This window comes from Poecilia latipinna, unplaced genomic scaffold (genome assembly GCF_001443285.1).
Source record: "Poecilia latipinna isolate Pla-1442-1.1 unplaced genomic scaffold, P_latipinna-1.0 Scaffold4, whole genome shotgun sequence".
NCBI lineage: Eukaryota > Metazoa > Chordata > Actinopteri > Cyprinodontiformes > Poeciliidae > Poecilia > Poecilia latipinna.
The window spans coordinates 791,233-801,907 of NW_015112620.1; the positions used below are offsets into that span (position 1 = coordinate 791,233).

Genomic DNA, 10,675 nt, shown 5'->3' on the forward strand with positions numbered 1-10,675 from the left:
TTTTGTTTTTTTTTTTTTTGTTTTTTTCTTATTTAAATAAGCATTTAGGTATTTAACTTTTTAAACACCCGGTGGGCCAGAGACTGAAACTTTGTACCAAATCAAACCTAATAAGCCCCTTTCCTTTAACCCATGAGAAAGGCAGACAGTCACACTGAACTGTGCACCTCTGTAAATGTGTGTATGTGTGTGTCCAGCAATGTGCATCCCAGGACTTTCTTCCCCCCGACTTCCATCTGCTGGTGTTGTCTGGGGCTCAGCGCTGCCCCAGACTCACGGTAAAATTGCCTCTGTGACCTTTGACGTCCCAATTAACAACTAATAACACTGGAGTAGAGTAATCTCGGCCAAGTGCGATTGGGGTCAGCGCTGCAGCTCCCTTGTTTAATGGCGGAAGGTAAAACAAGGGAACAGCAAACTGGCTTCCTGTCAGCAGTTTTAAGCAAACTAAATCATAAAGCTTTTTTTTTTTTTTTTAACGCAGCAGACCGTGCAGGGAAACCGTTAACATAACCCGTGCTGTGTCCTCATTAGCTGTGTTTGCTGCCTGATGAGCAAGCAGGCGTTGTGTTCTTGGTGTACGTGTTAACGTAGACTAGTTTCTGCTTTTAAAAGCTTGTTCTACACACTTATCTTTCCGTCCTGTTTTTCTCTCCCTTACCTCCCGCTCTGATTTGATTTTTTTTTTTTTAGGAAACCCAGAAGTTGAGGGAGCAGAATGATGACCTGAATGGTCAGATTCTTAGCCTAAGCCTCCACGAAGCCAAGAACCTGTTTGCCACCCAGACCAAGGCTCAGTCTTTAGCTGCTGAGATAGACAGCGCCTCCAGAGATCAGGTGAAACTTCCACCCATCATTTTCTGTTGTTTTAACTACTGACTCTCTTCTAGGTTGTTCTCATGCTGTAGTCAGAGCTCATGAATTTCTAGGACATATCACGGAATGACAGTGTGATAAAGGTTATATTAGTCATGAAGCTGGTGTAGCCAGGTTCATTGGCTACATCTTATGTATTTTCTAACTGCATGACAATAACAACAAAGCACGCCCATCCTAAAATGACTTCATGTAATCTTATGGCAAGTTCTTTAGGGTTTTATTATTCAGTAAAATAAAAATTAAAAAAAAGTTATGTTTTATAATTTAATTTGATTTACTTGGAGATATGAGAGTTATTTTTCATTTCAGACTGAAGTACCATCTGAGACAGTTGTAATGCTTGGCTTATGAGGGTCATTAACAGTAGTCTTCTAAGATTAGGCGTTCACCTGTACAGAGTCCAAAGATCGGTAAAAACCTGTTGGCTAAACGATGCACGGCATTTATACTTGGATCTGCTGATATGCATCAGTAGTGTAGTTTGGTCAGGAACACCTTTGGATCTCTTCTTTTGGTCCTGTCCTCACATTTCAGGCACTTTGTATAGGTAACATTGTTACATGAGACAGATTGTGACTGTGACATGAAAAATAAATGGTCACTAAACTAGCATACCAACCAAGAGCGGGTAGGGTGATGGAGGTAAACAGCATGAATGGTGGCAATAGCAGAGACTGTTTATGAAAGACCTTATTTATGGTATTAAAGTGCAAAAATATACACTTGTGTACCAATGATAGTAACCGTGATGATTGGTCAGGGGTACTATCATAGGTACACGAGTGATTTACCCAAATAAAATCAAGAGACCATTGGCCAGTAAACATCTTTGGGTAATATCTTAGATGGGAGTGATAATAAAATGTGTTTGGCGTCCATGTTTCTCCACAGTTGATGGAAGCCCTGAAGGAACAGGAGGACATCAATTTATGCCTGCGGCAGTACATGGACAAAGTTATTCTGTCCATCTTGGACCACAACCCTTCCATTCTGGAGATAAAGAACTAGCAGTCGCCTATCTGGGATGAAAATCATCAGTCCAATGTCGAATGGTTGCCAGTTATCTGTTCTGGGAATCTGTGCAGGAGGACAGCAAAGATGAGCAGACTCGGTTTGTGTAAATGGACCTGCTTTGCCCTCTGCTGTTCGTTCCGAGGACGTTTTCTCCCCACGGACTAATATTTGGCGATTGCATTTTGAGGGACTTTCCTGAGTGAGCGAATACTAAACAACTGATGGTTATGCAAATGTGACTGTTGGTCTCAGTCTGCACTGTTTTCTTACTCTGCTGCTCTGTTCTGTTCATATTGTTGTGACTTTTTTTTTTTTTTTATGTTACAAGCTGGTAGTTTCTAAGCAGGAATAACTTGAGCCCAACCTGCTTTTAAGACTGATGCAGTCAGTCAGTGGAATGCACTGGAATTAATCTAAAGGGCATAAATACTGGAACAGCCTAACACATCTTACCTTTATAAAATAATTGCGGTATTATTGAAAGACAAATGACTGGTAGGGTCTATTTTTTGGAAAAACAGCAAGTCGGATTAAAAAAAGGAAAAAGGCGGCAAGAGGATGGTTACCCTGTTCCAGACAGACATGAAGGCAGCCATGTTGCCTGACCTGTGTCCAAGAGATGATGAATGCATGTAATTGTTAATTTGGACAAGCATGTATTTTGAAAAGAATAAGAAATGAGCAAAGAGTGCTCAAAGAAATGTTTTTGGAAGTTGAAATAAATAATGAAATGCTTGGGAATGTTGGACTCTACATCCTACAGAATAGTTCACTTGTGGAATCAGTGAAAGGTACACTGAAGAATTTTTTGTATGCTTTTTTTTTAATCTTAAGAATAGTCTTCCAAAAAAAAAAAAAAACTGTGCATCTATGTCAATCAGAGCAACAGTCCTTAGTTGGTTCAGAGGGTTTGAACTTATTGACAGAAGCTGCAGCCAAGGAATGTCTTTAAATTCTAAAGTGAGGCCTGAGCTGGAAGAGATTTGCAGCTGGTAGTAATATGCCCAAACAATGTTGCACAGGAACGTTTTGATATGAATGTGTGGGGGGAGCTACGTCTGAGTGATTGATGGTCTCTGTAACAGGCCGTTTAAACGCATCTATAAACCCAGAGAGATCGACTTACAAACCAGACACTGAGCGTGCACAGGAGACTCACTTTTTTTTTTTTTTAACCGAAGACTGGATCAGCAATCTCATTGCCACCTTCTAACAACAGATTTACATGAAACCCTGATTTGCTCTGTGTAACCAATAAACTGCTGTAAATATAATGAACTTAAATGTTTTACTTCCTGTGTGGCCAAAAGGCATTTGTAATTTAATGTAATTGGTTAAAACATGTTTTAATACAGTATTTACTACTGCAATTGAGGATTACTTTAAGGGGATAGGTTGACATTTTTGAGGTGAGATTCTGGTAAAAGCTTACAAACGGTTAATCTCTTACCTGGAGCAAATAGCTGTCTCTTGGTGTCTACATTTAGTATAAACTCATATTAGCTGGTCCCAGAGGATAATACTAAGTTCTAGTAGAGACTTCAGTTGCCATGTTTGCATTGGGTGTTTATTTGTTTTGTTTTTTAATAATAAAAAAAAACATAATCATTTACATGGACAATGGAGTTCAGACGCAGTGTGCCACCACAGAGCTTCCGTTGTGAAACATGGACTGAGTCCACAATATGTACAGTAAAGCATTTCTATTCAAACTAAATCCCTAACAGAAACAAACAAAAAAAATGCAATAGAAAAATATCTTGTTTTGATTTAAATTAGCCGATTTTTTTATTATTTATTTTTACACACCCGTACTATGCTTTAATGTCCCAGTATGTGTTTCACACAGGATGATTTTTGGTGGTACACATCTTTCTGTCTCTATATTTGTGTCAATAATTATTAGTTTTTCTGTAGATAACCACCTAAAGCAAATGTAACAACAGCTTAAAGGTTTATAAAATACTATTTATATAAATTATTTTTGAGTTGGGCTTTGTTTTAAAGCCCCTGTAATCCAATATGGTCTTGGTCATCCTGAGCCTAGCCCTTAGCTGCAGCTGGAGGAACCATCTAATCTGGATATTTACCAAATGAAGATGCTAACAGAGTTGCTACAGGGTAAAATAATACCGCTTATAATCCTTTAATTTAGGAACTTAAGTCAAATTTTCTGAACTATCCCATTAAAGTAAAGGAGGAACAATCAAAATCTGCTGTATTATGTAATTCTCACAAACTTGAGTTTTGCTTCCTTGCACAAAAAACATCTTGTTTTCTTTTGCATGGCTTTCATTTTCTCTGTCTGTGCCTTCTGGGGACATTTTTTTCAAGATGAACTTGCTCTAGACTTACACATTTTTCAAGGTACACTTTGTATCTGTCAGACTTGTTTTCCTGACTTGTAAATGTTGTACTTGAACAGTAATCATTTGTATTGATGTGCCACTTACCACTCTTTTTCAGACTGGTACTAAAAAAACTATTTTTTACAGTTTTATCAAAGAGAAACCAGCTTGTTGCCTAGGTGCTTTGTTGGATGTATAGCACAATGCTTTGTATGGTACTTAGACTGGCTCATGTTTTGTCTGTATAGTGAATGACTAATTATTATTTTTTTTAATTAGTGTCTATTTCTTTCGTTTGTTTAAATTTTTTGTTAGCTATGGTCAGATGAGTAATTTTCACTTTGCTTCAAACTGACTTTTTGTATGGTTGTAAACCGTCTTCCTAATTCAACTGTGAGCATTATAAGCAATATTAACTTATACAAATACTGGCTCATCGGTTCTTTCAATAGCTGCTTGTGCCATCCTCAATTTGAATAAAATCCAACACAACATCAAGTTGCAAATCTGAAGTCTTGTTGCTGTTAAAGAGTTATTCATTGAGGTCTAGGTAATTGATTTGGCAATAAAAATGTTTGGGCTGTGATAATGCCTCATCAGATTTTATCACTTTGACAGCTCTCAATTGAAATTGCAAGAAAGGCCAGCTCAGGTTTGCTAATAATTAGATATACATGCCTAAGATGTTTTTGGATTCTGTTCCAAGGGTTGTTTTGCATTTTCTCTTTCAATATAGCTTTAAAAAAAATTGCATATATCTTTGTCAACTGCCCAATTTCAACACAAAGGTTTAATTTAAATATGCATTTAAATATGCACCAAATGTTTCAAGTACATAAATAAAAGTCACAGCTGGTGCCTATACAGTGTAAGGATTTTGGCACAATTATTATTTCCAATGGTCATTGAGGGACTGGAGAGGTACATCTTGAATAAGTCACCAGTCTAATACAGCTGAGGCAAATAAATAAAGCACAGAATCAAAAATAGTAAAAAAAAAAAAAAACTACAGAAATCTATAGATAAAAATAGGATGTGCTGAAGCTCAAGAAAAGAAAAAGGTTACAAAAATAAACTTAAAACCGAGTCAAGCTGGGAAAAGTAAGTAAATGTATTTCTCCGTAGCTTGGCGCCACCTATCTGTCACCCCGTTTAAATAACTTTTTCTTTCTTTTTTTTAATTTTTTTTTTTATTTGGGCCGATTGGTGCTTCGCGGGTGTCAGGCCTGCCTGCAGCTTTAGCTACAGGTAAGAAATTAATTCTGATGAAGCCCCGATGTTAAGATAACTAATTCATTTTTATTTTAAAATGATCATTTCTGTTTCCCGGGCGCTTAACCTGCGTGACGGTTGACGCTTAACGCGGTAACTTTTATAGCTAGGAGCCAGTCAGTCAGAGCGCTACGGTTAGCTAACGGAGGCATGCTGACCCCAGCGCGGTAACGTTGAAGTCAGCTCAGAGAGGAGTTTTTCCTTTTAGTCTTCTGTGCACATGAAGTCTGACTCCAGCTCAGTCTGAGAGGGTTTTTTTTTTTACCTTTAAGCGCGATTTAAGCCTGATCTGCATCCAAACATAAACGTCGGAGAAAGTCTGAAGAACGCATTTTGAAAACAGTAGCTAGTGCTGGATTCAGAGTAAATGCCCGCAAAGCGTGACAGTCAGATCAGTTTACTAAACAATTTAAAATGTACTCTCAGCTGTTAAATGTCAGATATATCTCGAAATGTCACTACCTAAAAAAATAAAACTAAGTGAATTTCAGTTATACTATAGTTTCGGTGTTTTTTTCTCTGCAGGTTTTAAGTTTACTTTAACAGAACAGAACATTAAAATACTGTTAAAACTACTGAAAAAAAAATAAGCAGAAGTGTCAGGCTTCTGAAAAGCGTTATAAATTTGCTGCAATCAGTATTTGGTCGGGGCTCTTTTTGCATGATTTGCTACATGGATGTCAATGTTCTGCAGAGGCCTGTTAACAAGCAATCATTTGATGCAGGTGTGTTTGAACCAGGGCGGGACCTAAAACATGCAGGATTTTGACTTTGAACCCTCCTTGAACACACTTTGAACACTCCTGATTTACTGCATCAGAACGGCGTGGCTCGGCTGATGTGCAATGGAAAACCAGGTTGTTTTGATAGCCATCTTCAGGTCAACTGCGTTGTTGGGTCTGGGTTTTCTCATCTTCATCTTGAATAGATTCTCTATGAGATTTAGGTCTGGTGAGTGTGCCGAAATGACGAAGCAACCAAAAATGTTGGGACTTTTTCCCACAATATTCAAAAAATGTTTTTTGAGCAGGACTTATACTAGACTAAATCTATTTGACACTTACAAATTTCTGCTGTTTTGCTACTCTAAATGTCGGATATCAGGAAAAAAGATAACCAAAAAAAGATAAAATGCAGTTTTCAAATGAAGGGAAGCAAGCCATCTATTAACTAGGCTTGACAACTGCCCATCCTGTAGAATCAAGAAACCACCTAAATAAAACTTGTTTCACAACATGAAGTAGGTTAGATTAGCTCCAAAAAGAAAATAAATTAAAGGAAAAATGTAAAATGTTCATTGACATCCAGTCTGGAATAGGTTAGAAAGCCATTTGTAAACTAAATGGAGATCCATCTAATGCCTATTAGGTGGAAATAGGCATTTTTCCCCCTATTGTTTTGAACTGTAGGAACTTTAACAGAGTTCCTAAAGATTAAATTTACTTGTTGATGCAACACTGGGTTGTGCCTGGAGTTCATGAGCCTATAAATGCCTTTATACTCTGTATAAAGTTGACGGTCTTAAGTCATTCCTCTGAAAATGATTAACTAACTTAACTGAACATGAGAACAAAAAGCACCCAAAAATGAAAAATCTGACTCTTCAACTGCTATGTATGCACAAAAGGGTGATTCTGAGAGTTTTTTGCATTGGAGCATTTTTACAGATATTCACAATCTGAATGATGATCACTTTTTCTATCATTTTTTTTTTAATGTAGGAATGCACCAATATAAAAACTCAGGCTGATAATCGATATTTTCTGCTATTGTATGTAATTCCCTACTTCTTCGACACCATCAGAAAAACACAGCTGACATTGTCTCTGTGCCTCAGTTAAACATCCCACAATCCTGTGCTGCATTATTGTCACACATCCAAACAAATGCCATGACCATCCTCCTCCTGAAACACTAACAAGATTCAAATAAACTCTGTCTGTTAATATCACAGCAGTTTTACTTATCAATACCGATATTTTAAGAAGGTCCCAAACAGCAGCTGATACTGATTTCAATGCTGATGTCCTGCATCCCTTTATTTTTAGGTTCTTGTAATGAAGGAAATAAAAAGAATATGTATTATGACGTGTAATGAATCCTTTAATCTTGTGTGACAGGTGACGTGATGCCTCAGTGTGAGTTCAGACTCGAGTGCGAACCAAAGGGAGCTCAGCACAACACCTGTAGGCCCAACGATCTGCCCAACGGTCACATTCCTGATGCATGTTGGGTTAAGAGGGCAAGGCGCCGACATAGAGCCAGCAAGAGTACTAATGCTGGCTCTCTGGACTGTAGAGACGGGAGTACTAGCGCTGTGTCTAAGAAGAACCCCTGGAAACATAAAGATGCTTTTTCACCTGTCACCAATGGTACGCCAGCTGGAAGACGGAGAGTTGCAGATGAGTCTCGGTACACCACAGCCAACGGCCACCAACATGGAGCCAGCGAGAGTACTAATGCTGGCTCTCTGGACCGTAGCGACAGCAGTACTAGCGCTGTGTCTCCGAAGAACCCTCAGAAACAAAAGGATGCTTTTTCACCTGTGGTCAATGGTACGCCAGCTAGAAGATGGAGAGTTGCAGATGTGCCTCGGTACACCACAGCCAATGGCCACCAACATGGAGCCAGCGAGAGTACTAATGCTGGCTCTCTGGACCGCAGAGACTGGAGTACTAAAGTTGTGTCTCCGAAGAACAGTGGGAAACAAAAGGGTGCTTTTTCACCTGTCACTAATGGTACGCCAGCTGGAAGATGGAGAGTTGCAGATGTTCCGCAGTATGCTACGGCCAATGGTGCCGCCAGGTTTGGTGTCACTCAGTACCATAAGCCTGAACAAGCGGCGCCAGATCCCAGCTTTCCTGCATCCAAGAAGAAACGTTGGGGAAAGAAACGCTCCGGAAACAAGAAGAAAAGGTACGCCAAGACTTCTTCTGTCAGCATCGTTAACTGAGGAACACGTTTAGTCAGTGCTGCTGTGCCTTTTAGGCAAATGTCCACAACATAAGCGTTAGCTTTTGCATGGCAATCGTACAGCCTCTTTTAATATGAAACGCCACCTAAATGTGTCTGGTGTGGGTGGACTACAACACAGTGCTAAATTAGGGCTGAATGATGCGGCTGAAAAATGTATCACAGTTTAACCTTTTCATATAAGTCTATTGATAATTAGTTGGGTTTTTTTTTTTTTTGTTTAAGTACAACCCAAACCAATGACAGTTTTAAATGTTTTATCCAGTTTTCACCCCATGCTATTGTTTTTATTTTTAAGCAGTTATGAGGCACAGTGGCAAAATCTTAAACTGCTGCTGTGCATGTTACACAGCAAGTTGTTGCTAGGTAACCAAAGAGTAAGTAAGTCCGTCCGTCTGTTCCACCAGCCTTGCTTAGCTGGCTATGAGAGGTTGAGCAGTTAGTCGTTCCTCTGCCTACATCCAACACCATGGGTCTTTTTTACAGAGGTGCGGACATGACCTTTCCAGAAGGCCATAAGCCACTCCTGATGTCCTTGCAAGAGAAGGAAGACTGGGACGAAGAGATCCAAGATGTCACCCTCAAAAAGAGGGTGGAGTTGAATGTAGTGACCGTGCCTTATGGTAAAACAGACTTTTACTAACTCCAGAATCCATTTCTCCATCAATGTACAGTATAATCTCTACAAACAGAGAAATGATAATATCGTGACGGTAACAGTGTGTCAGACCTGATCAGATGTGCCACAGGAAGTAGAAAAATCAGTTGAAATTATGAAACTACATTTTGAATTAATTTCGGAAGAGTGCTTTTTAAGGCCCTGACTGGCTTCGTGCGCCTTCTGCAGGTCCGGAGGATGTGCTCCACTTCTCTCTGCAGGATTTGTCACTTCGGCAGAGCAACATGGCCGATCCACCGGTGGCGGCTAATTACAGTCCAGCTGTGCATCACGCACACCCGATGCGGTGGCGCCGCTACCGCTTTGCCACTGAATCAGAGCAGTTTGCAGACGCAGAGGAGGAGGGCGAGGAGGCGGGCGGTAGTCACATATCCTAACCAACGTCTTATGAGACCTTGGTGCTTAGCGTTTTTTACAGTTGTCCCTATGCGGGGATCCTGGAAAGTAGGTGTGTATAGAATATTTGTCATGTGGTCTTGTTTTTCCCCACGAATACGGCTTCGTTTTCATAAATTAAAAGGTAAATATTTACTTAAATTTCAGCATCAAATATGTTAGTTGTCTTAAATTATAAGATAGCATAAGTTGTATGTAGTTTCTTCTATGTTATCTGATCATTTGTTTTAGGATTTTAGTTTTTTTTGTTGTTTTTAAATGAATCATTTAGAATATTTAGCTTTAGCCTTTGTGGTCTTAAATGTTTTTAGTTGTCTTCCAGACTTTGTTGTTCTGCTATATTTCGTGTTTTTACGTTTTTAAATATAACTGTAATAGTTTTGTTTTAAATGGCCAAAAGACTGCTGAGGATGTTGATGGTGGATCATTTAGGAAAAAAGTTTCAAAGTGTTTATAAAATAGCACGTTCATCAACATGTAGTTGTAGTTTGTATTAATTTATTAGTAAAGAAAGTACTCTTCGAAGTGGAAGTATGGTTTATGTAACACCAACAAATCAGCTTGTTCATTTTCTTTGCCAGAATAAAAGATTTTCCTCAGACTTCTATTTTTATTTTTTTTTACCTCCACATTATGCTTTTTGAGATCTTCACAGGTGGAGTCACAAGTTTTGTGACACAAATTTAGATTTTCACACACTTCAGTTCTTTTTGCCGCAGTGTACAGAACTTAAATATTTTGAAATGCTTTTATTGCTTGTAGTGTATGACAGCATTGACCTTTCTTTTTGATTCACCGACTATAAGATTCTGGTCCATAAATGCTCAGGTTTGTCTCTGAAACGTGGGTGCTTCATTTGCCAGCGATTGCATTTCCCAGCAGCTAGATGGTGCTGTCGGCGCACGAGTCGATTTGTCTGCGAGCTTCCACTGCACCTTGGGGAGTTCAATGGGTTCACTCTCAAAGGCTTGAGAGGCACAGGCTCTTACTTGCATGCTGCTTCCCCCCTGTTCTTTAATTCACATCGCAGCTTACAGTGGGATTGCTCCTGAGCAGATCAAGGCAGTCTCATGATTGTTGATCAATAACCTTCACAGACACCATGTCACGACTG

At 39.2% G+C, this 10,675-nt stretch overlaps 2 protein-coding genes across 7 annotated transcripts in view; both read left to right on the top strand.

Moving 5' to 3' along the window:
* LOC106962502 (rab11 family-interacting protein 4B) overlaps nt 1-2,132 on the top strand; it is a 40,946-nt gene extending 38,814 nt beyond the window's left edge. For 4 of the 5 annotated variants that reach the window (XM_015057156.1, XM_015056994.1, XM_015057074.1 and 1 more), the window contains exons 13-15: nt 198-278; nt 694-837; nt 1,771-2,132. In XM_015057156.1, the coding sequence (XP_014912642.1) occupies nt 198-278; nt 694-837; nt 1,771-1,887 (342 nt within the window). In that variant the 3' untranslated portion in view covers nt 1,888-2,132. The remainder of the gene's footprint in view (nt 1-197; nt 279-693; nt 838-1,770) is intronic. The other variant, XM_015057223.1, reaches the window with a different exon arrangement.
* A 3,260-nt stretch (nt 2,133-5,392) lies between these two features.
* LOC106962909 (uncharacterized) lies at nt 5,393-10,162 on the top strand. 2 transcript variants are annotated; one of them, XM_015057663.1, is made up of 4 exons: nt 5,393-5,489; nt 7,634-8,429; nt 8,973-9,109; nt 9,334-10,162. In XM_015057663.1, exons 2-4 carry the CDS (start codon nt 7,642-7,644, stop codon nt 9,540-9,542), a joined length of 1,134 nt encoding a protein of 377 aa, XP_014913149.1. In that variant the 5' UTR covers nt 5,393-5,489; nt 7,634-7,641; the 3' UTR covers nt 9,543-10,162. The 2 variants fall into 2 exon arrangements, with proteins under 2 accessions (XP_014913149.1, XP_014913076.1); XM_015057590.1 differs by lacking the exon at nt 5,393-5,489 and adding an exon at nt 6,266-6,464.
* Nucleotides 10,163-10,675: the final 513 nt, after the last annotated feature.